This window comes from Octopus bimaculoides, chromosome 11 (assembly GCF_046866305.1).
Source record: "Octopus bimaculoides isolate indiv1 chromosome 11, ASM4686630v1, whole genome shotgun sequence".
NCBI lineage: Eukaryota > Metazoa > Mollusca > Cephalopoda > Octopoda > Octopodidae > Octopus > Octopus bimaculoides.
In genome coordinates, this window is record NC_142938.1 from 62,280,303 (window position 1) to 62,307,802 (window position 27,500).

At 36.4% G+C, this 27,500-nt stretch overlaps 1 protein-coding gene and 1 pseudogene across 5 annotated transcripts in view; one reads left to right on the forward strand and one right to left on the reverse strand.

Moving 5' to 3' along the window:
- The window catches only part of LOC149133373 (histone-lysine N-methyltransferase SETMAR pseudogene), a 5,887-nt pseudogene extending 5,871 nt beyond the window's left edge, over window positions 1-16 (forward strand). The window contains exon 2 of the transcript XR_016243697.1: window positions 1-16. This exon is cut by the window's left edge and continues 122 nt beyond it. The product of XR_016243697.1 is annotated as a histone-lysine N-methyltransferase SETMAR pseudogene (transcript).
- A 3,525-nt stretch (window positions 17-3,541) lies between these two features.
- Window positions 3,542-27,500, reverse strand: part of LOC106870377 (thyrotropin-releasing hormone receptor) — a 101,467-nt gene continuing 77,508 nt past the window's right edge. For 3 of the 4 annotated variants that reach the window (XM_089360206.1, XM_089360205.1, XM_014916416.3), the window contains one exon: window positions 3,542-5,773. In XM_089360206.1, the coding sequence (XP_089216332.1) occupies window positions 4,502-5,737 (1,236 nt within the window). In that variant the 5' untranslated portion in view covers window positions 5,738-5,773 and the 3' untranslated portion in view covers window positions 3,542-4,501. Of the gene's footprint in view, window positions 5,774-22,951; window positions 27,307-27,500 lie in introns of those variants that run through there. The other variant, XM_014916415.3, reaches the window with a different exon arrangement.

Sequence of the window (27,500 nt, forward strand, 5' to 3'; positions counted from 1 at the left end):
GGGTGCCATAGCTGAAAGAACCGCACGTGATTGGTATGCCAAGTTCAAAAATGGAAATTTTGACCTCAGAGACGCACCTTGTTCTGGCCATCCAGTGGAGTTCGATGAAGTGCGATTAAACCAACTTTTGCACAAAATTTCTAGTCAAACGACAAGGGAACTGGCAAAGAAAATAGAATGCTCCCACACTGCTACACAGAAGCATCTTCACTCGATGGAAAAAGTTCAGAAGTACGGAGCAAGGGTTCCACATGCTTTAAGTGACAACAACAAAAATCATTGAGCCACAATCTCCGCTGGTTTGCTTGCTCGTCACCGCTCAACTCATGCAACGATTTCTTTACCGAGTCGTTACTGGCGACGAAAAATGGTGCCTGTATTTCATATGAAGCAGCGTAAGGAATGGCTTAGCCCCGGTAAACAATTGACACCGCGCGTGAAACAAGATCTTCATCCGCGTAAAACGATCTTGTGCGTATGGTGGACTGGGAAGGGACTATCCATTATGAATTGCTTGAACGGAACCAAACGGTCAACGCGGAACTCTATGTTCAACAGATGGAACGACTCAACACGGCTATTCAAGAGAAAAGATCTAATCGGCAGCATGGAGTTCTTCTACTGCACGACAACGCCCGCCGTCATATCGCCAATATGACCAAGGAAACCATTCAAACGCATGGTTGGGAAGTGCTCCCACACCTGCCATACTCTCCTGATTTGGCACCAACGGATTTCCACCTCTTTCGATCTCTTTCAAATGCTATGCGCAGAGTTTCGTCCAATACTGATGCAGAATTGAGAGCTTGGTTGGATCAATTTTTCGAGTCGAAATCAGGTGATTTCTACCAACGAGATATTGAAAATATTGTTGAACTTGGGAAGAAGTTGTAAACAATAAGGGTGAATACATTACTGATTAATTAATTTTTATTTTCTATTAAACTTTAAAAAAAATTAAAATATAAAAAAAACACGGTGGGAACTTAGTTGCCAATCCAATACATCCACCATCCAGCGACGGAAGTAAGTGTAAATATATATGTCATATATATATATATATATATATATATATATATATATATATATATATATATATATATATATATATATATATATATATAAATAATTAGAATATATTCAGTGCTGAATATTATTCTGTATAAGCACATGTTACCGAGATGCAACTGGATAAATTCAAATCTCTTTTAGGGATATATAATTGTGAACAAAAGTCATCGTTGCTGTGATGGCTACATCGTGGTAGGTTGATTCTTGTTTATTTTTATATATCTTGCCCATACGTGTACTGATGAACAAAAGAATACAGGTTACTTCACAGTTTTTTTCTGTATTTGATTGAGAAACCAGTGGTCTACCGTTGAGTTAAATGTTTTTAAGAGATAAATTTTGAAAAACTGCATTCCCTCGCTTTCGGTAAATATGTTGCTTATTTTTGGTAGTTTTTTTTACTTATTTAGTCCCTCGATAGCGTTAATGCCCTTTATATATAATTAAATATATATATATATATATATATATATATATATATATATATATATATGTGTGTGTGTGTTATATATATATTTATATATATATATATATATATATATATATATATATATATATATGAATGTTAGATCCAGGGATCGAGATGTAGGAAGAAAGTTAGCTTCAAGCGATTCGTAGTAAACATATAAAAAACACAACTTTCAAGGACAATAGTGGTTTATTGAGACAAAAGGTTCTTTATCGAAGTACGATAAACTGAAAACAGTTCGTTTTATATTTCACGGTAGGCGACCAGGGTTGCCGGGTGTACGAATAAGAATACAAAAGTTACGGAATGGGGTAGATAAGATCCGAGCAACATATGCTTCATAGCGAACGTAACCTCAGAAGTGGCAAATATCCAAGTGAGGTGTATACCGTAGGCTACTCTTCTGGCTAAGAATATCTTGATTAAATGAAAGTTTACATTGCCTCAAGGAGGTTAACGCATGGAAGATTCAATCATAATCTGATATGTGTGTATGTATGTATGTATGTATGTATGTATCTGTATGTGTGTGTACACGTATGCGCGCGCGCGCGCGCGTGCGTGTGTGTGTATGCTGAACTATTGAGAAATCTACAGCTACTCTATCCAGATTACAAGTTCAGCTTTATGCCTGTAATTATTGGTGTTCTAGGATACGTGACACACTACCTAAGTACCAGTCATGACAAATTGGGCTTCTCAAAACCATAAAAGGAGAAAGTTGATTTGAACGACTACAGATCCAAGCCATCACTAGAACTATAAGAATTTGTAAACTAGAAGTTTATCATTTAAATATATATTTGCTTGTCTAGACATGCAAATATATCCATTAGAATACATACATAAAGCAAAACATACAAATCTGCACATGAACTGATTCCAAATACTGCACACGTACATACATAGATGCAAAAATACCCAGTTGCTGAAATTCCAATGAAGGAATCTTGGAAACCGGCTCTTTCTCTATTGGAAAGAAATCGTGAAATAAAACTGAATAATCACACACTCACTCACACACACACATACACATACACATACATACACACACACACACATATCGGGCTCATTTTCCTTGCGTGGAACCTCGGGCAGGTTTTGTCTACCAGTCTCGGGACGAACAAAACCTTGTGAGCGGATCTGGTACACAGAAACTGAAAAAAGCCGTCGTATATACGTACATATATACCATTAGTTTCATGTTAAGGAAGCTCTTAACAGTTATCAAACCTATCGCATCGAACATCAGTGTTAGTCTCCATTTTGGATTAAAACATGAAAGTCACGTAAAATCACGATAAAAATCACGTGAGATTTTTGGGTAACCAAAAACAAGACAACAGGAAAAAACCTCTGGGATGATCATCTCCCTGGGGTTCGACTTTTGGAAAAATTCAATTCATTCGAATTTTTCTCACTCATATAGATACTTACACATACCTGCATAAAAATTTTACAATTGTAAAATTTGTGCACTTCATAGTTCATACTTACACATGTATGCCCTTCGTTGCCGAATGTTTATCCCATGTTTTGACGTTAAAAGTTTACAGCTTGTTATAATTGCGTATACTATGAGTTTGTGTATATTCTATAAGTTTATGTGTATATTCATATATTTTTCCAGTCTATGTATCATGTGCTTTGTGCATATGAATACATTCACATACATGTGCTTGTACACACACATAGAAGCACGCACGCACGCACCCAGACACGCATGAACGCACGCACGTACACACACATATACACATGCAGATACACACATGCTGCACTCATCCAACAACACACGTGTATATGCATACATAAAAACTGCACGTATTATACGCATTTTTGAGTATATGATCGTGGAGTTTCACGTATGTTATTCATATTTTTACACATATTTTGTGGAATTTCCTGTAACTTGCACATATTCTTTATAAGTTTTTTTCACATATTAATATATATATATATATATATATATATATATATATATATATATATATATATATATATATATATATATATATTTGATACATATTTTAAAGTTGAGGTTTTATAAAATTTGAGTTTATTGATTCCTTTTGTTTTTCACTGTTTCATGTTATTTCTGACTTTTTACTAGTTTTATTAATTTTTCTTCAGCTTTGGAGGGAAAAATATAGCCAAAGAAAACTTTTATAATTCTCCCATCAACTATCGATATGAGACTAGTAAAGCTTTCTTCTTTTCGACTCCGTGAATCTATAAAGGTATTATAAAAGTGAAGCTCCATTTGCCAATCATGGCGTTGTATAGTCAAGAGGTGAATTTCCAAGGATCGTCAGGTCTGAAAGTTTTTCTAATCGTCACACATTGATTTTCATGGCTCTGAACTACTCTCAAAAATGAGAATTTCCATTTTGAGCCACATTCAGATGAAAATCGATATTTAGCATTTTTGGTAAGTCTTTAGATATTTTAAGGAAATTCGAAAAAATTTAACGGTCAGTTAGAAGTAGTAAGAGTTATTTGTAGTTGGTACTTCATGATAATTGCAATATAAATTGCGAAAGTACAGTTTTAAAACATAAGATCCGTATAGAATTAAAGGACAAGAAGAAGAAGAAGAAGAAGAAGAAGAAGAAGAAGAAGAAGAAGAAGAAGAAGAAGAAGAAGAAGAAGAAGAAGAAGAAGAAGAAGAAGAAGAAGAAGAAGAAGAAGAAGAAGAAGAAGAAGAAGAAGAAGAAGAAGAAGAACTATGTAAGTAGTAGGTGGTTGGTACAGTGGTGAGAAGTTTGTTTCGCAGTCATGGGATCCGGCACATTGAGTATCATAATCTCAGGTCAAGGAAGTGGTAGTTCATTTGATTCGAAGAACTGGAATACAAATCGTCGAATCTGCGTTTAATTTTTATCACTGCTATTTGTTGTTTGCTACAGCAATTTCGCTTTCGCTGATTTTATATTTCAGATTGATGTTTGCTTTTGTTTCTATTTATTTCTGCTTTAATCCTAACAACTTTTTTACTTCGTCTACAAAATTCTGATTCCTGCAACTGTAAATAATTGGATTTAAACTTGAGTTAAGGTAAAACGTATGTCTTGCGAGCCAATAGAATATAGCTGTTGTTACTGACATTGTATCTTCGGATTTCAATACAGCGTTCACCATCATGGCAATAACGCAGGGTATATAAGTCACTATAAAGACTAGAGTAATCATCATCATTGTTACAGTAATGCGCTGTATCCTTTTGGTTTGCTCTCTAGCTCGTCTTTCGCTATCCGTCTCCCGTAATTTAATCGCGATAGGTGCAGTGTTTTTTGTATTTTTTGCACTTACGTTTGATGTATCATCCGATGACACACCGGATGATGTTTCTGTTACAGACAATTCAACGGCTTCTACAGGTACATTAAAAACTAATTGATTACGATCAGTGTTTTTTGGTATATTACTCCATCTCTGTTGTGTTTCATCAGAATATAGGGCACTTGTAACGTTCTTCCTATTTTGTTGTGATACAATAGTTTTTTTCTCCTGGACTTTCATTTTTCGAAGAATTATGGTGTAAACTACACTGAGTTCAATGAACGCAAACACTGTTAAGAGAAGATAGAAAGCAAAGAATCCAAGTTGATAATAGTTTGGCTTCTCGGATTTTTTTGCTGAGCAAGAATAGCTATAGATATCAGGATAATTAGTTGATTTCTTGATACTTCCATAGTATAGAAGAGCAATGCTTCCCTGTATTGTGGAAAAAATAAGAATGGAAGCTGTTATAATTTTAGCACATTTCATTGACAACTGAGACTTCAGCGGTTGGCATACTTTTCTGTATCTATCTACAGAAATGGACACTAGAAAACCACAGTTACAAAGACCTGTAAAGACAGACAAACACATATGGTTCTTGCACAGTACGTCCCAGGTCGTCATCATGGGGTAAACATTTTGGACAATGCGACCTGGTGATACAATAGCACAAAGTATCAAATCTACACAAGCCAGCATGACGACAAACAGGTATGTTGGGGATAGTTTTAAGCGAAATCCGTAAACGTAAACTGTTAAAATGTTTCCAACGAAACCTATGGTCATTGTTAATATAACAAGAATGGTTGAAGGGATTCTTATCAAAACTTGCTGTCTGTTAAGTTCTTCGATGGTGACACTATATTCCGTACTGTTTGTTGTTACATTCTTCAGTAAATAAGTGAATAATGACATCCTTTCTGATTTTCGAGAGTTTTTTCTATATTCAATCTGAATAACAAAGAAAAAAAGAAAGAAAAGAAAAATGTTAAATGGTTTCAATTACTGCAACCACAAAGAGCCATTCTCACCAATATTAATTCTACACTGCCGCTTATTGTGATTAATAAAGTCAATGAACTGTTTGTTTCTAGATGTAGCTTGTCCAGCTAACAATAAGGTTTGTGACAAAGAATTGAAGAAGATTCGGAGATATGAACTATTAGCATGGGAGATAAAACATTTGTGGGAAATAGAAAAGATCGCATGGTACTGTGAACACCAGAATTTAAAACTAATTTTTAAAATATAGGGCAACATTAGTATGGGGCACTTACCATAGCAACACTCCTTGAAACAACTAGAATACTGAAAAAAATTCTGACAATTGAAGATACCACTTCACTCCACTTGTGAACAGCTGTCGCCGATATTACACCACAATCGACAAATTGTGTGAGAAAGCGGAATTATAACAATATGAACAACAACAATATTAATAATAATAATTCTTTCTACTGGAAGCACAGGGCTTCAAATTTGGGAGAAGAGATTAAGTCGATTACATCTACCCCATTGCGTAACTGGTACTAATTTCATCGACCCCGAAATGATGAAAGCAAATCGACCTCGGCGGAATTTGAACTCAGAACGTAGCGGCAGACGGAATACTATTAAAGTCCGGCGTGTTAACTATTCTGACAGCTTGCTGCCTTCAGTAATAATAATAATAATAATAATAATAATAATAATAATAATAATAATAATAATAATAATAATAATAATAATAATAATAATAATAATAATAATAAGAAGAAGAAGAAGAAGAAGAAGAAGAAGAAGAAGAAGAAGAAGAAGAAGAAGAAGAAGAAGAAGAAGAAGAAGAATAGTTCCGGGTTAAATAACGTGGACATACACTAAGAAGCTCTCTCCACAAAACAAATTCAGTAACATTGGTACAATGGAAGGAAAACTTCGCAATACAAATGTGGGAAAATTCTGTTAAAGCAGAGAAACTAAAAGACCGGAAAGATTTTTGTCACTTAAAGTGTAGTTTCTTTCTTAAATGCACGATATCTAAATGCAACATATGCGAGAAATCGAAACCAGCATCACGAAACCTGGAAAAACACCACTTGCACAGTAAGTACAGAAGTTGAAAAACTACCTATACATGCAACTGTCCACGCATCCATGTGCACATGTTAATATTTATAAGCATTATAAATAATGCCTACTCGACACACACGAAAAATATAGAAAAAACGCGTGTCACGAGCGACGCCGTACCAAACAAAAACAAAGCGACTTCCCACAAACGAATATAAAAAGGAGTAAATTAGTCAATCGGCTTAAAACATAACCAAACAGTTATGTCAGGGAACAAACCCACAAAAAAAAAATAGAGGCAATTTTCGATCTATCAGCCTACAATACGATAAGTATATCCATTCGAAGAGTAAGGAAGCGGTGTCAGGTCAAAAATTCAACTCTGAACAAACAGACTCGTCTTCTATTGTCACTGTCAATGCCTTAATGACAGACCAAAACTCATGCCGGATCGGTCAACACCCAGGACAACAAGGACAGCTTTACTCAGTGGGGAACCAGACTGGAGGCGAAAAGTCTGTTGCTGAAACAAACACTAAAACGTGATCTACTAGGTAAACAAATCCAGGATAACCCTAACTCTAGGCCTGTAGCGACACCCCCAAAAACATCACCTAAAGAAAATCGCATAAAATGGACTAGAGAGGATTATAGAGATGTGTTGAAAGCTTTCTATACAGCCCAACTATACCCAAACAATAATCTTAAAGTACAAACTCACATTTCATGGAGAAACTGAGCAGGCAATGGGGTATGCAGATATATAGATGCAAATACGTACAATAATGTACATAGATACATCATTAAGACTAAAAGGTTAACTGACACTGAAAATGGCCAAATTAGGACACAAATATCTCATGGTAGACTAAATGAAAACAGCAACAATGTAGATGAAATAGGTAACAGATGCACAGAACCCAGTGTACGAGCAGTACATCCTAACGAGGAAGCTGAAGAAAGAGTAGCAAAGAACGGTTATGCGGTAAAAGAGGAGAAAGTAGACCTACCTCAAGAACAACAGAAGAGGTATGACACAGAATTTGAGGTGAAAAATTAAAGAGCATATCATAGAAACAAAAGAAGATATTATCAGAGAACTCAGCAAGACTGAGTGTACTGATATGATCAATAGAGAACCGGCACCAAAGCTTTCAAACAGCATAAAAACAACGTAATCATATCTTAAGTAATAAGGGAAATGATCTAACAACTTTAAATAACCTCATCTATTCCACTGCTAAAGTTGTGAAAGCTCAAGTAGGTATTAGGACGACACTGAAACAGACCAACCTGGTAACAGACCTCCCAAATGGAAAGTAGCAATGCAAAATGAGATCGAATCTCTGCGGGCGGTTGTATCAGTTCTCGATGAACTTTCTAGTGGAGTAAATGTTAAGACGAAACGAGGTAGAAAAATCAAGCAAAAATATAAAATCAACAGTTTTATAAACCTTCCTGCAACCAAGGAACAATTGAAACAACGAATACAACTGAAAACACAACGACTTACAAGGGATGATAAAGAAATCAAATTTTATCGACAAAGCAAGTTATTCAAGGCGGATGCAAATAAATTTTATAGAGAAATTGGCAAAAGTAAGATAGAAATAAAGGAGCCACCTAAGACCGAGGAAATGGAAGAGTTCTGCAAGAAGATATGGAGCAATAAAAAAGAATATAATGCTATAGCTGACCGAATAGAGCATGAGAAAGTGAGACTGGATGAAGCTGAAGAGCAGAAATGGGAGGCAATAGGAATAGAAGAGCGAAGATGTGTTCTTAGGAAGTCTCACAATCGGAAAACCTCAGGACTAGACCAAATTCCTAACTTCTGGCTAAATTGTCCCACAGAAATACACTAAAATTTAGATGCATCTCAGACTGATGTCATCCTGACTGAAAGAACAACATACCTTCTACCAAGAAGTGAGGACACAAAAAAATCCAAAGAACTACCGACCAATAACATGTCTCAGTGCCACCTACAAGATTCTAGCATCCATATTAACTGACAGAATATGCGCTTTACTTGAAAAGAGATTTATCCTTCCACAAGCTCAAAAAGGTTGTAAAAGGAATTCTTATGGGTGCAAAGATCAATTACTCATAAGTAAAATGATTGTAAAGAATTGCCAGAGCATAAAGAAGAACCTGAGTATGGCATGGATAGACTATAGGAAAGCGTTTGATAGTGTCCCACATAATTGGATACTCAAGGCCCTTGAGATATATAAGATCTCTCCTGTCATATCCAAATTCTTACAAGGTAGCATGGCCAAATGGAACACACGTCTCCTTCTAAACCATAGTAATGGGATGAGCCAAACAAACAACATCAAATAAGGCATCTTTCAAGGTGACTCCCTCTCCCCATTACTCTTTTGCATGGTACTGATCGCACTCTCAAAGGAAATGAATTACACAAGGTATGGATTCAAAGTTTACAATACGACAATAAATCATCTCTTTTAAATGGACGACCTGAAGCTGTTTGCTAGAAATGACGAAGCGCTAGTAGGGCTGCTAACAACTGTTAAATAATTCAGTAATGACATTGGAATGAACATTGACCTTGATAAGTGTGCTAAAGCAACTTGTGTAAGAGGCAAGCTCAGGCAAACAACTTCCATTAAATTAGATACCGACACTACCATCAAGGAACTTGACCCACAATAAAATTACAAATATCTGGCGATAAACGAAGATGATATACAACATGCTACTATGACGGAAAAAATAAGAAAGGAATATTACAAGAAAATGAAACTCATACTAAAAACTGAATTCACCTCTAAAAATTGCATCGAAACCATTAACACCCTGGCACTTCCAGTAGTCCAATATAGTTTTAACATTATTAATTGGAATCTTATTGAGCTCCAACGCCTGGACAGGAAGACAAGAAAAATACTAACTTCTAAGAATATGCGCCACCCAAAAGCAGATGTTGATCGTTTGTACCTATCTACAAGTAATGGGCGAAGAGGAATGATGCACGTAGAATTGTGCTATAAGACCTCCAGAATAGCAATAAGCAAGTACTTATCTAGTACAGAGGACTGGACACTGCGACTTGTGTGCAAACACGAAAGCAGCAAAAAGTCCCATTCTACTGTAAAGGAAATTCGCAAGGAAACTTGGAATTAAGCCTGAAATAGTTGAAGAACGTGAAACTATTGCTACAAAACAAGCAAAATAGATCAAGCAGACTGCAAAAAAGAACGGGCAGAAACTAATTGAGGAGTGGTGAAGCCAGAAACTTCTACATTGACAGTATATACTTCGAAGTCGAAATGCTGATGTAGATCAAGCAACAACCAATCAGTGGAGGAGAAGTTCAGGACTGGAAGCAGAGACTGAAGGTTTCATATTGGAGGCACAAGATCAAATCTTGCTCAAAAAAAAAAAATACCTGATTAATGTTCTTCAAAACGGTTCTGATCCTAAATAAAGATCCTGCGACACATACGAACACCAAAGTTATGAATTTCCCAGATGTTACACTAAATTTTAATACTAAACTCTATAATCCACATAGAAAGTCCAATCAAGTAATACAATATATTAATGTTTCCTCAAATCATTCTAAATCTACCATTAACAGTTTAGTCACAGCTATATCGATAAGGATCTCAATTCTTTCGGCTAATGAGGAAATATTTAATGCGCATGCACCCGTTTATAATCATGCTTTAAAATTCAGTGGCTTTAGTAGTCAAATGTATTTTATACCCAATACTAAACTTAAAACTATCTAACAATTTAGCAACTCTAATTCTAAATTAACTGATACTGACACGCAAAATTAAGCCCACGCATAATTATAATTATATCAAATGTAATAAAATAGGTCCCAGCAATAAAAATAAATACTTTGCTCGAGAACAACATAATATATCAAAACTATCTAGATCTAGGACGCAAGAAGTAATTTGGCTTCCGCCCATTCTCCTTTGTTGTTAAAAATCTACCTAAGCTTTGCTTCAAAATCCCGAGACATAATTTTCCAAGACATCACAAATATTCAATAAATCTACTTCAAAATTGTCCTATTCCACAATGCCAAATTTAGGATCAATCATAGCTTCCATAAATAAGAACAAAATTAAATATCAAACTTTAAATTATTTAACACTGCCAGGAAACCAAGTATAAATAATATAAGTATATCCGGAATACCTAATTCATATAATTTAACATCTAATAAATATAACTCCAATTCGTCGGTAGCCTTGAATAATGAAAATCCACTCCCCCAAAATATAATTAATAGCAACAATAAATTGGGAAAAACATGTAGTTGTAGAAAATCGATTTATGTCCGCTTGAATGATTCTGCCTCTGAAAATGTAGTATATAAATGTACAGTAGTATCAGATAAGTATCAGGCTAGAACATATATAAGTAGAACTGTTGAATTAAAAAAAGATATAGAACGCATTCAAGTTTATTTGCTAACATTAAATATAAAAATTCATCTACTCTAGCCTCATATATACATAATTTAAGGAAGTTAACCAAACCAAGTAAAATCAGTGGGCCTGCAGCTCGGCACTTGAGGGAACAGGTTCATGTCATCCAATAATGTCGTAGGACGCTGGGCGGAGATACCGGTTAAATCGCTCGAGGTTTGGTTTGGTCCAGATCTCCAGGTGGAGAAGAACTGGAATGAGTTGACGTACAGTGTAGCCAATATCACTCAGAAATGAGCCGGAAGAAAGTTATCCCTGAAAGGTCGGGTAGAGGTGGCGAATGCTTACACCGTCATATATTATCACCTGACCGTTGTGCATTGCCCCAGTTTGTTGGAGCGCGTAATCTTCTACTTTCTATAGAAGGGACACGTTTCACTGGTCAGACGCAGCATTTGCTGTCAACACTCATTGAATAGAGGACTAAGCATATCGTGGCAGCTGATGTGCAGACGTGTGCTGAAGCTGCAGTATCTGTAGTACTTGATGGTGAGCAGGTGAGGTCTCCGTTTGTCAAACAGGATTTTTCACAGCTCATCTCTTTGAGCTGCAGTCCTGGATCAAGGCCTTGGAAGTTTCCCTTTCTTGGGGATTTTAAATGTTAAAATTTTCATCGTTATTCTGTTTTTACACTCTTCAATCCCAACCTTTTTTGTATCGTATTGTTCTGTATCGTCTCCAATATTTTATATGATCCCTCAGTTGTTAATGTAGGAAAGATTATTGCTATCATTATTACCATTGTCTTTCAATTTTGTTTCCTTTTCTTGCTGAATGTCTTCCCAACACCTAAGGCAAAGAAACTTACTGTATACACTGGTAGGATATTAAAATAAACACACTAGATTGTTCATTTATAAAATCATGTGATAGAATAAAAGGCAAAGAAAGACAGAGAGGAAAAGGAAAGAAGGAAAGAGAGAAAAATGAAAAATATAAAATATTATTTTTATTATTTTATGTTTGACTTTTGTTTTGCATTTGTACAAGTTGGATCCAAGTCTCACCCAGAGACCTCAAGAGACAACAAGTTAGAAGTTCATGTAGGTGTTATGCCTAGGGTACCATATATTTGGATTTGTACAGTTTTATTATTATTATTTTATTATTATTATTATTATTATTATTATTATTATTATTATCATTATTATTAGTATTAGTATTATTATTATTATTATCATTATTATTATTGTTATTGAGTGAGAGAGCAGTGCATGCCATCAAAGTGACACTGGGGTAAAATATACGAAGCCCAGTATACCTATCATGACTATCTGTCTGGTACACCAGACACATGCATCAAAACCACATGTGCGCGACATGGTGATCTCATATCAAGATAATCAGTACATGACCTTGCAGGAGAAGGGGGGGGGGGCAATTAAAAATTTCTTCAGGTCGGGTAGACCATCTCGCTCAAATGGTCCTTGAATAAGAATTGTTTAAGGATGATGAACAGAACATCCATGTTTCCAGAGGTGAGTTGTTCAAACCCCAAAGACTTCCTCTCATCACATGGCTATGATGCTCTCCCACTACTTCTACTCGTGATCAGAGATGCACATACCGTCAGCCACTAAGGGATATGCTCAACTGGTTACGGTCAAGCACCTTAGAAGCAAATCTGTGGTATTAAGTAGAATATTTGCTGTAGCCCATCTTTTATATGCCGTTAATTAATTATTATTCATTTCAAATTTTAACACAAGGCCTTCAATTTCAGTGGAGGGTATAAGTCGATAGCATCGACCCAGTGTCCAACTGGTACTTAGTTTACCAATCCCAAAAGCATGAAAGGCAAAGTCGACCTCGGCGGAATTTGAACGCAGAACGTAAGGACGGATGAAATGCCGCTAAGCATTTCGCACAACTCCGTAATTATTCGTCCAGTTCACCGTCTTCGTTGATTACTGAATATCAGTAATGTTTCTTTATTTATACCCCATTCTTCTTCCTTTCTAAATTTCTAGGAAACTCATCATAAAGCAAAGGAAACGTCGTCTATAATTGTTTCTCTTTAAATTTGTATGACATGAATACTTAGCCATTTTCAAATATATATATGCTTTTTCCTAACACACTCTTCACGCTTCACTATCGTTTCTGAATAACCTTTCACGATGTGCTTCCTTAAAATCTTCAGTCCTTATGTAGCCTTGTCCTTAAAATCCCTTTAGACAACATTTTGAGTGAGAGCAGTATACTGGCACACAAAAAAGGAATACATGTAAAGACATGACTAAGTACAAGAGTGCATTGGGATATCAGTCGAGTATGTGGGCCTCAAAAAACAAAACAGAACAAAACAAAAATGTGGTATGAACATCAACTAGGGGCTATGATAGACAATGAAAATTACAAGATCTTGTGGGACTTCGCTATAAAGACTGACTATACTACTGAGCCTAAAAGACTGGATATAATTATATATATATATATATATATATATATATATATATATATATATATATATATATATATATATATATATATATATATATATATATATATATATATATATATATATATATATATATATATATATATATATATATATATATATATATATATATATATATATACATATATATATATATATATATAAGCGCAGGAGTGGCTGTGTGGTAAGTAGCTTGCTTACCAACTACATGGTTCCGGGTTCAGTCCCACTGCGTTGCACCTTGGGCAAGTGTCTTCTACTATAGCCTCGGGCTGACCAAAGCCTTGTGAGTGGATTTGGTAGACGGAAACTGAAAGAAGCCCGTCGTATATATATATATATATATATATATATATATATATATATATATATATATATATGTATATATATATATATATATATATATATATATATATATGTATATATATATATATATATATATATATATATATATATATATATATGTATATATGTATGTATGTGTGTTTGTGTGTCTGTGTTTGTCCCCCACCATCACTTGACAACCGATGGTGGTGTGTTTACGTCAGAGAGCTGAGGAGACCGTGGAAGACCAAGATAACAATTATTCCGGTAGCAATAGGTAGATTTGGCACAACACCCAAATTGCCACCAAAAAGACTGACAACAATTGGAATTGAAACTCGCATTGTCGACCTACTGAAAAATCTGGAGATCTGAGACTTGTTACCATCAAACTTCAAGATAAAATACCTGCTAATAATAATAATAATAATAATAATAATAATAATAATAATAATAATAATAATAATAAGAAGAAGAAGAAGAAGAAGAAGAAGAAGAAGAAGAAGAAAAAGAAGAAGAAGAAGAAGAAGAAGAAGAAGAAGAAGAAGAAGAATGCCCTCAAAAGAAGCTCTATTGGAGAAATCCAGGATTTTGAGAGTGATGCTTGGGTGTGGAGTATGTTTTATCTTTTATTTCTTGTTTCAGTCATTAGATTGCAGATATGCTAAGACACCTCCTACATTTTTTTTGTTTAGTCGAATGTATCGACACCAGTACTTTTAAGGCTCTGTACTTATTCTATCAGTATGTTTTGCTGAATCGCTAGTTTACGGAAACGTAAACACACCAACACCAGTTGTCAAGAGGTAATGGGGGTGTGTGGACAAACACAGACACAGACACACACACGCACGCACGCACGCACGCACACACACACACACACACACACACACACACACACACACACACATACACACACAAACATTTGCAGCGTGGAAGGTGTTTATAAACCATTTAAAAACACGCAAAAACCGTTAGATTCCCTTCAACATTTAAATTTAATTTGCCAAAATATTTTCGTCGCTTTGAGACCGCGAACTGTTTACTGACAAAATTCAGCACGAATTCTATCAGTGAACAGGTCGCGGTCTCAAAGCGACGAAAATATTTTGGCAAATTAAATTTAAATGTTGAAGTGAATCTAACGGTTTTTGTGCGCTTTTAAATGGCTTATAAACACCTTCCACGCTGCATTGTTTTCGTTCCAGCACACGATTTCAGATCAGGTCTCTTGTTATGCAAGTACATCTCTGTTTTATATATATATATATATATATATATATATATATATATATATATATATGTATATATCAGGGCATATTATTATTATTATTATTATTATTATTATTAGTAGTAGTAGTAGTAGTAGTAGTCGATTTTATTTCTCGGAGCTTTCGATATTACTTGTTCTGATTAATTCTTGTGAGTGGATTTGGTAGACGGAAACTGAATGAAGCCTGTCGTATATATATATAGAGATTAAGGAATATAGTGTATCAGTGTAAGGTTAAGAGTGATACAGATGTTAGTGTTTATGTGGGTTGTTCTTCGGATAAGATTTGTAGGAGAATTTCTTGTCACTTTAATACGTTTAGAGATAGGAGTAAAATAGCTAGTACTAGGCTTAGTAGGTTTATTTGGGGGTTAAAAGAACAAAATAAGAACTTTTCGTAAGAATGGACTATTATAGGGAGGGATTTCCTATACGATAAGGGTAGGAGGTATTGCAACTTGTGCAATCTTGAGTTGTTTTTTATTCTATTTTCTAAGCATAAACTAATTAATAACCTAACATATAATGGGTTCAGATGTGTTCACGTTCGCAAACATACTTATTTTTGGTTTAGATAATTTCATTGTTTATTTCTCCTATAGCAGAACTTTGTTATGATCGGGTATTAAGGTCTGGGTTTTAGTATTTTTTAGTTCTGCTATTGCTCTATTTACTTATTCGCACATTTGTTCATATACATGTGCAAGTGTATATACATATGCATGGGTATACGTGGAAAAATGTGTGTATATATGTGTATGTATGTGTGTATGTGTGTGTATATATGTATATGGGTATGTGTATGTATATGTATGTGTGTATGTATGTATATGTGTATATATACTTATATGTATATATGTATATATGTATGTGTATATGTGTGTATATATGCATGCATGTATGTATGTGTGTGTGTATGTGTATACATATGTATATATATGTATATATATATATATATATATATATATATATTTATATATATATATATATATATATATATATATATATATATATATATATATATATATATATATATATATATATATATATATATATATATATATATAATAATAATAATAATAATAATAAAGGAGTTACGACGCAAAAACGTATAAATTCAAATGAACATATTTATCTTCTTCAATATATATTTCAGTATAAAGAATTCATTAAGAGAGACTTAAATCAAAATTTCTTTACACATCATTCAGGAATAAATATAACATCAGAAAAAATACATTCCGTTTAAAAACACAAACCGTTCATGGCGAAAAAAATTCACAATTACAAAAACCTAACAAAATTTTTAAAGTTTTAGCAAAAAGAACGGTATTACCTACATACAGGCATCCGCGTGTGCGCCCGTACACACACGCACACGCACACATACATACACACACACATACATCCACATATATATATATATATATATATATGTATATATATATATATATAAATATAAAAATGTTAAAAAAACCTCATTTTAAAATATATTATAAAATTATATATACATATCCACACATACAAAACACCATACACACACACACATACGCATACATACATATATACATATATATACATGTACATATACATATACATATACACAGACACATATACATACATACACACATATGCATATATACATATATATATATATATATATATATATATATATATATATATATATATATATATATATATATATATATATATATATATATATATATAATTTTATATAAAGGGCATTAACTGTGTAGTAATGCCTCACGCTTCGAGGGACTAAATAAGTAAAAAACTACCAAAAAATAAGCAACATATTTACCGAAAGCGAGGGAATGCAGCTTTCAAAATTTATCTCTTAAAAACATGTGGTATGTTGATTCTTGTTTATTTTTATGTATCTCGACCTTACGTGTACTGATGAACAAAAGATGCAGCTTACTTCACAGTTTTTCTGTATTGATTGAGAAACCAGTGGTTTACCGTTAAGTTAAATGTTTTTAAGAGATAAATTTTGAAAGCTGCATTCCCTCGCTTTCGGTAAATATGTTGCTTATTTTTTTGTAGTTTTTGACTTATTTAGTCCCTCGAAGCCTGAGGCATTACTACACAGTTAATGCCTTTTATATAAATTATATATATTTATGAAAAAAATGATGAATTTTTTCATTATGAGGTTTTTTTTCACGCTGACTACTGGATAAATTCTTATAAAGATTTTATCCTATATTATATTATATATATATATATATATATATATATATATATATATATATATATATATATATATATATATATATATATATATATATATATATATATATATACATATATATATATATATAAATTAAGGAATATAGTGTATCAGCTGATGACACAAAACTATCTCAGGCAATAAAGAATCCTGATGATATTGTAAGCCTACAGAATGACCTAAATGCAATATATGAGTGGGCAGAGTAAAACAATATGCAGTTCAATGCGGAAAAATTTCAAGTACTGCGCTACAAGGCCACAAGTGCCTCCCAACTGGCATACACAGGACCTGGAGGTACTGCAATCCCAGAACCACAAGCCGTGAGAGACCTGGGCATCAACATGTGTAGTGATGCATCATTTCACATGCACATTGTCAAGTTGACAGCAAAGTGCAGACAGCTGGCGGCGTGGATACTGAGGACATTCCGTACAAGGGATCAAAAAGTCATGTTGACTTTATGGAAGACATTTGTCCTGAGCCGCCTAGACTATTGCTCTCAGTTGTGGTCACCACACAGTGTCAAACGGACAGCAGAACTCGAGGCAATTCAGAGGCACTATACAAAAAAGATCGCCACAGTCCAGCAGATGAACTACAGGGAGTGACTGAAGGCACTAGGTCTCTACTCCCTGGAACGCAGGCGGGAGAGATATGTAATAATATACATATGGAAAATACTGGAAGGACTGGTGCCGAACTTTGGCATCGAGTACTACAGGAATGCCCGCACGGTTCGCCACTGTATGGTGCCAAAGGTGCCGTCCACTGCATCTCACGTAAGAACAAGATACTGCAGCAGCCTCGGTTTCAGAGGACTTCAGCCCTTCAATGCCCTGCCAAAACATTTGAGAGACCTGCAAGACACGGATGTGGAGGTCTTCAAGACAAAACTCGACGCTTTCCTCTCCACGATACCAGACGAACCAATGGCTCGAAATGAGACACAGTTTAGGGCAGCGATGTCAAATTCTCTTATACACCAGATGTGCCATCAAAACTCTTGATTGGACTATATCAGGTGCAGGAGAAGAGCCATGCAAGGAACGTGAAGAGAGCAAAGCATAAAGACAGAAAATCACGGTGGTGCTCCAGCCACTTGGCTGAAACCCATAAATAAATAAATATACATATAAAGATATATATAAGACTTCTTTCAGTTTCCGTCTACCAAATCCACTCACAAGGCTTTAGTCGGCCCGAGGCTATAGTAGAAGACACTTGCCCAAGGTGCCACGCAGTGGAACTGAATCTGGAGCCATGTGGCTGGGAAGCAAGCTTCTGATCACTCAGCTACTCCTTCGTCTGTATTCAACAATACTTAACATCTAAGTGACAACTTGTGGAAAGAGACTCCGTGAGACTTTTGGCAACAGGATGCTGTCTGCCCACGCAGAATTAACCAGAACAAGTAATATCGAAAGCTCTGAGAAATAAAATACACTACTACTATTACTACTACTACTACTACTACTACTACTACTACTACTACTACTACTACTACTACTACTACTAATAATAATAATAATAATAATAATAATAATAAGCATATGATCTGAAGCAGTACCAGGTAGTGGCTTTGATATCTTATCCTAACTGATTAGTGTTATCATGTACATTGTTTTGCCTTGATATAAAAGATAGGCTACAGCAAATATTCTGCTCATTACCACAAATTTGCTTGTCAGTTGTTCGACTTTAATCAGCTGAGCATGTCCCTGTCATGATAGGTGCATCTCTGAACACGAGTAGAAGTAGTGGGGAGCATCATAGCCATGTGTTGAGAAGAAGCCTTTGGGGTTTGAATAATTCACCTTTGGAAACATGGGTGTTTCGTTCAACATCTTTAAACAATCCTTATTCAGAGACCTTTTGAGCGGGATGGGCTACCCGACCTGAAGAAAATTCTAACAGGGCCACATCTGCAAGGTCATGCGCTGTTTATCTTGATTGTGAGGCATGTGCTCGGTGTACCCTTATCAGACGTGTAGTCATGATGAGTATACTGGGTTTCGTATATTTTTACCCCAGTGTCACTTTGATTGCATACACTATTCTCTCACTCACTCAATAATAATAATAATAATAATAATAATAATAATAATCTTTTCAACTATAAGTACAAGGTCTGAAGTTTTGCGGGGGAGGACTAGTCGATTACGTCGATCTCAGTATTTGACTGGTACTTATTGTATCGACTCCCGAAAGAATGCAAGGCTAAGTCGATCTGTTTGGAATTTGTACTCAGGATGTAAAGGCGGACAAAATGCCGCTAAGCATTTCATCCGTCTTTGATAATTCCGCTAAGCATTATGTTCAGGACTCTGTGATGGAGGATACTGAGTGTTTGTTGCGGTTGAGTTTAACAGCTTGTTGTTGGTCTCTGTCAATTAAAAAATGCTTGTGGTGGTTGTTGTGCATGCTATTACTGCTGTTCTTCGCACTAGCGATGGTGAATAATTCACCTCTATAAAAATGGGTGTTTCGTTCATCATCTTTAAACAACCCTTATTCAGAGACTTTTTGAGCGGCTACTCAACTTGAATAAAATTCTATCTGGGTCCCACTTGCAAGGTCATGTACTGTTTATCCTGGTACGAGATCACCATTTCGTGCACATATTTTTATGATGCATATTTATCATGGTGGGTATATTGGACTTCGTATATTTGCACCCCAGCGTCACTTTGATGGCGTGTGCTGCTCTCTCAATAATAATAATAATAATAATAATAATAATAATAATAATAATAATAATAATAATAATAACAATAATAAACAATAATCATGGATTGATTATAAAAAAGCCTTTGACAGCATACCACATTCGTGGATTCTGAAATCGCTGGACATTTTCAAAATTTCTCCTGTGATTTCAGATTTTTTAAAGTATATGTCCCTATGGAACACGAAGCTGCAATTATATCATTCTAATGGAGTATTGCACTCAAGCAATATTAGCATAAACTGTGGAATTTTCCAGGGTGACTCGCTCTCACCACTAATTTTCTGCATAGCACTGATACCACTCTCAAGTGAACTGAATAGAACAGGGTATGGCTATAAAATTGACAACAAGAAAATAAGCCATCTATTTTATATGGATGATTTAAAGCTATATGGCAAAGATGAGGAAGAGCTTCAGGGACTATTACATACTGTGAAAGGATTCAGTGATGATATCGGGATGGAGTTTGGCCTTGAAAAGTGTGCCAAAGCCACTTTTAAGAAAGGGAAACTAGTAAAGTCATGTTCAATAGAATTAGATGTCGAAACAGTAATAAAAGAACTTGAGCAGGAACAAACATATAAATACCTAGGAATAAATGAAGGCTCTGGTATCCAGCATGCAAGCATGAAAGAGAAGGTTAGGAAGGAATGTTATAGAAGAGTTCGAGCAGTTCTGAAGTCTGAGCTGAATGCTTATAATAAGGTGTTAGCCATAAATTCCTTAGCAGTCCCAGTTGTTCTTTATAGCTTCAATTTGCTTAACTGGAATACCAGTGAAATAGTCAGAATTGATAGAAAAATTCGCAAGCTACTGACTCGTAATAAGATGCACCATCCAAAGGCAGACGTGGATTGTCTTTACCTCCCCAGAGCTCAGGGAGGTCGAGGCTTGATCCAGCTTGAACTTACGTACAAAACCACCACAATCGGACTGGCCAAATACCTTGAAACAACCAACGATTAGATGCTGAAACTTGTTGAAAAACATGAAAAACCGAAAAAACTTCACTCTATTCTGAAAGAGAGCAAAAAATTCGCTACCGAACTCTTAGATACCCACCAGCTTGATCAGGTTGAAGGAAATGCGCCAACTGCTGCTGCAAAGAAAATAAAATTAATTGCAAAGACAAAAGCACATGAAAAATTAGCTAGCAGATGGGAAGAGAAACCTCTGCATGGCAAGTATGTGGCTCGTAGCAAACAAGCTGATGTCGACCAGAAACGCACGCATCAGTGGTTACGAAGTTCAGGGCTAAAAGCAGAGAGTGAAGGTTTCATATTGGCTGCTCAAGACCAAAGCTTATTAACCCGGAACTACCAAGCCAATGTGATAAAAAATGGAGCTGACCCAAAATGCCGATTTTGTAACGATGCGATTGAAACTATAGACCACCTAATCTCAGGGTGTAGAGTGTTAGCACCTGTAGAATATAAAGCAAGACATGACAGAGTTGGCCAGTATTTACACTGGACAATATGTCAGCATTATAAAATCAAAAGCGCTGACAAATGGTATAAACACCATCCTGAAGCTGTGACTGAGGGAGAAAATGTATCGATTCTCTGGGACTTCCCCGTACATACCGACAAGACTATAAAAGCTAATAAACCGGATATTATCATAAAAGATCAGACAAAGAAGACGTGTTTATTAATTGACATGAGTATTCCCTGTGATCATAATATAGCGGCGAAAGAATTTGACAAGATCAGTAAATATAAAGACTTGCTAATAGAAATTGAAAAAATGTGGCACTTCAAGGCGACTACCATACCAGTGATTGTAGGATCTGATCTCTAGGAATGATAAAAAAAAGGTACTGAAATCTATTTGAAAATGATACCAGGCTTACCATCTCTACAGGAGGTGCAAAAAATCGTGCTAACTGGAACGACTCATGTACTAAGAAGAGCATTATCGCTGTGAAAACAACATCCATTCATGATTTTTTTTTTTTTTTCAAATACATGTTTTACCTATGAATTTGCGTGTGAAAATTGGGAATGCATACAACGTTTCTCTGCCCTAGGTGTACGGAAAACACTCGGCGAGAAATGGGAAAAAATTTGAAGAAAGAAGAAAAAAAAAACAATAATAATAATAATAATAATAATAATAATAATAATAATAATAATAATAATAATAAAAATAATAATAATAATAATAATGATAATAATAAATCACAACAGATCTCTAAACACGACAAAGTGACCATACTATAAAATATACAAAATCGCAGAGTCCAAGAAATTCAAACAAATTGTATTGATGTTATTGTCAAAGATAATGATGATAAAACATACTTCGTAATCTAATGTTTCAATGCAAACAGATGACAACAGAGAAGATTTTGTTAATGTAAAGATCAGAATATAGAGATCCATAGAAAGCAAAGGTTTACAACAGAAAAATTCCTTGAATAACAGGTAATTTAGCAATTATATAAACAATATAATCATAATCTAGGGACTTCTACTTATACACGTCATACTGAAAATATCATTACCACCAGCTGCACACTTATTCAATATTCTGATTACAACAAGAAATTAACGAAAAAAGAGAAAATACTGTACTTACCAGATATGCACTTAAGTACTGCAACTATGAGTAAGTAAGCGGAAGGAACAAGGTTTGTAGCACGGGAACGCTCTATGACAACCGCTAGACAAATTGAAGAGAATAAACAGAATCCTAAAATTTATATAGGATAAATATAGACAGAATGACCTGTTTCCTGCAACACTGTAGCACACTACTAGAATGCCGTAAGCTAGTTTCCACGAAATCCTCTTAATTGTTTTTGTTATTGGTGATCCAATTTCCACTTGTCACTCAAAAGACAAACAAATGGAAGCAAAAGAAAAAACAAAAGTCAAAGGAAACATATGCCCCCTCACCTATCTTAGAAAATGAAAGTGTAGAGATACTATACATCTTAAGGAAGTGTAAAGATGACATATATCTTAAGGAAGAATGAACACCTAAAGAAACTAAACACACTAGTAAAGCTAGTAAAAGAACTAAAGAAAAAAGGGATCCTAGTACATGCAGATAAAGCAGGTAATCTGTATCATTTAAAATACTCTTTATACCACACACCACTCAAAAAAGAAAAATCGAAAAACTGTAAAGTGACTCATGCCAACAACTTAACTAAACTTAATTTATAAGCTAAGAAAATTATGGAAAAATACAAACTAGAGGTAAAAACAGCCATACTAGCCTACGACCCCTAGAATTAGCGTAATACACTACAAGCAAAGCTTCAGCACGAGCACCCCTGTAAGACTAATATGCCCCTCGAAATAGGACCTAGGTTGAATAAATAAGCGTATCAAAGATAAATATATACCAACACTAAGGAACATTATAAAACTTAACCTCTGGTCCATACGAGGTAATAGATCGGTTTAACTATATCACCGGAAAAAATCAAAACAAATTCATACAACTAAATATATCCATCTACTAAGCCTCTATTAACCCTATCGTACTCAATAAAGCACTAATGCTCGCTATATAAAAAAAAAACTTTGAGCTAACTAGTGAAGAATCAGACTTAGTCCTAGCCGCCAGAAAGTCTATCATAGGCTTTTAAGGAAAATACTGGGTGAGAAAAGATAGGCCAGATATGTTCGGCATAACCATGAGATCAAGCGACTCCACCCAGATAGCCTATCTAGAAGGGATTTTTTAAAATTTTTATTCTGCATAAATAAAGAATTTCCAAAGTTAGGGAGAGGTTTATACAGCTTTATACAAAGTTAGGGAGAAGTTTATACAGGTGCTTATAGGCTGCTATTTCTAGCACGCCATTTGCCTTTTCAATTCCTTGTCCTTCCCTCGTGGCCCCTCACGCCTCCTGTTCATCTTGGACATCAAATCCCTATACACGGTGATCCCCCACAACGTCGCCCCGACCCCCACACCCAACTCCTCTACTCTTTTCCGTTTAGCAGAACTCGTTCTCACCCTCAACCGCTTTACTTTCGCGGGGGAGATTTACCAAAAGTTATCTGGCGTCGCTACGGGAATGAGAATGGGCTCGAATTTCGCCAACCTATTTTTTTGGTTACATTGAGGCCCAAGTATTCCCCCGATTCTCCGGATCAACCCCAGAGCCGCTACATAGATGACTGTATAGGTGTCACTTCCCTCTCCCGCGAACAACTCTCCAATTTCATATTTTTCCTTTTTAGCTTTCACCATTCCCTCCAATTTACCTCTACCTATTCTGACACCTCTATTAACTTTGATATCTCTTCCACCATTGACTTCCCCTCCCACTTCCCCTCCGCTTTCTTCAAACCCACGGACTCCCACTTCTACCTCAACTTTTCCTCCTCCCATCCCTTCCACATCAAATGGGCCATCCCTCACACCTATTTACTCCACCTCCGACGCTTGTGCAGCCGGGACCAGGATTTCGAGACCCAGTCCCAGTACCTGGCCTGCCTGTTCATGTGTCGGGGATACCCATCCACATTTTACCAAATTTCCATCTTTCTTTCCCCACACCGATCCTCCAACCGCATTCCCTTTCCCCTCCTTTTCCATCTCTCAACCCTACCCTTTTGTCAGAAGATCCTACGAGCCTTCCGTCGCCTCCAGCTAGATCCCATCACCCACACTATTTTCCCCAACCCACCGTTGCCTTCCTTTAAAAGCGCCCATAACCTACTCGCCTTCCCCTCTCCTTCCCAACCCAACCCGGATACTTTTCTTGCTCTAGACCCCGTTGCCATACCTGTCCTTTCATCACTAACACCACCCCTCACTGGATCCAACCAGCACACTCTCTACATTAGGAACTCCTTCTCCTGCACTTCTTCCAGCCTTATCTATTGCATTAGATGTAATCTCTGCAACAAACTCTACGTTGGTCAGACGGGCTGCCGGCTGGCCGACCAGATCACCGAACATCTACGAGATGTTCGGCTACGTATGAACACACCTGTCGCCCGTCATTTTCGCTTGGCCAACCAATCCACCTCAAATATCACCGTCTTCAGCCTTGCCCTACGCCATGGATCCACACACTCTCGACTCCGCCTGGAACAGCGTTACATTTTCACTCTACAAACACAAACTCCCTTCGGACTCAACTCAAACCCCTCCTTTCAATGACTGTCTGTACACTCTCCCTAAAAAGTAACTTCTTATTTTATATTCACTCACTTTTTTATAACTTTTATTCGTTTATTATCGATTTTTTTCCGATGTATTTGTTTTGATCCTTTAATTTTATTTATCTTCTTTTACCTTTTCTATTTTATTATTGTATTAATCTCTAAGTTTCATCTTTTCATTTTTATTTTTTATCTTTTATTTTGTATTTTTTGTTTTTATCGTATATCGTTTCTCTATTTTTTCTCTATTATTTTTATTCATTTTATTATTTTTAATTTTATATACACACACGCACACAGACGCACACTTACATACACACACGTACATACACACACACGCTCACACATACACACCCGCACACATGCACGCACGCCCACACACATGAACGCACAAAGGCGTGGAGGTAACGATGGAGGGGTGACGATGAAGGGAGAGGGTGGAAGGGAGACGATGGGTAGGAGTGAAGAGAGGAGGGGGGTTATATGAAGAGGGGAAGGGAGTTGAGCTTGTGTGGCGCAGAGGAGCGAAGAGAGAAGATTAATTTCTGTTCACGGCAAATACGGGAGTCCGGATTACCCCTGTGCGAGGACAACCCGAACACAGAAAGGTGTTGTAAAGAATGACCGATAGAGCGGAAATGGCGCGAGACCGGTGTCGTTGCCGGGGTGTCGTTGCTGGGGTGTCGTTGCTGGGGTGTCGTTGCTGGGGTGTCGTTGCCGAGTCTGATGCTTCGGAGGTGTTCTGTGAACCGGTCAGCCAAAGTGGCGTCCCGTTTGACTGATGTACAGAGAAGGACAGAGAGAACAGAAGATGCAGTAGATGACGTTGCTAGAAGTGCAGGTGAATGAGTCAGTGATATGATAGGGTCGATGATGGGTGCCTATGAGGATGGTGGTGTTGGAGATGTAAGGGCAAGTGCAGCACCGTGGGCGGGAGAAGGGAACGAGCCGGGTTGGGAGGTTGGGCTAGGGAAGAAACTGTAGACCAGGAGGTCACGTAGGTTGTGGGCTCGTTTGAAGGAGGGGAGGGGGTCAGTTAGGGAAGATATACGAAGTGGAAGTGTAGGACTGGAGTCGCCGGAAGGCTCGGAGAATAGTGCGCTTCAGAGCTAGGGTGAAGGGGTAGTAGACGAGGGGAAACGGGAGACGGCTGACGGCGGGGCGGGTGCAGGGGAGAGAGCATATGGACGGTCCACGGAACGTGCTCTGGCAAGGACGGTGTGGAAAATGGTGTGGGGATATCCACGTAGGATGAAGTGGTGAGCCATGAGTTGAAAATGAATCCCAAAGTCATGGTTGTCACTGCAGAGCCTGCGTAAACGGAGGAATTGGGAATAGGGGATGGAGAGCTTAGTGTGTTTAGGGTGGGAGGAGAAGTTGAGGTATGAGTGTGAGTTTGTGTGTTTGTAGTGGATGGAGGTGGTGAGAGTGGAATGATGAATGCTGACCGAAATGTCGAGAAAGGCAACAGAAGTGCCGGAAATATGAATGTACGTATGTATGTCTATACATACACACATATATTTCTATGTATAGGTGTGTGTATACATGTATGTATATATTATTTATAAGTGACTCTTGGGCGCAGAGTTTCCAGAATTACACTTGTGACACTGAATTCCATTGTGTTACTTAAGAATAAATATACTAGTATGTTTCTCATTCTATTTTCAAGTCTGCCCTTCAAACCGATACATAATATAGACATGTCTGCATATATATATGTGTATGTGTGTGTGTGTGTGTGTGTGTGTGTGTGTGTGTGTGTGTGTGTGTGCGTGCGTATTAAGCGCGCGTGGCTTAGAGGTTAGGCTGTTGCACTCATGATCTAGCGATCGGGCGGTCGATTGCCCGATTGGGTAGTGCGTTGTGATCTTCAGCAAAACATTCCATTTCACATTGCTGTAGTTCCCTTTTCGATGAAAGGAGAATGTTTTCCCGCTTGCCTAGTCAGCGGGGTGGCGTTATTTGAAGGATAAAACATTTGATAGCCCAGT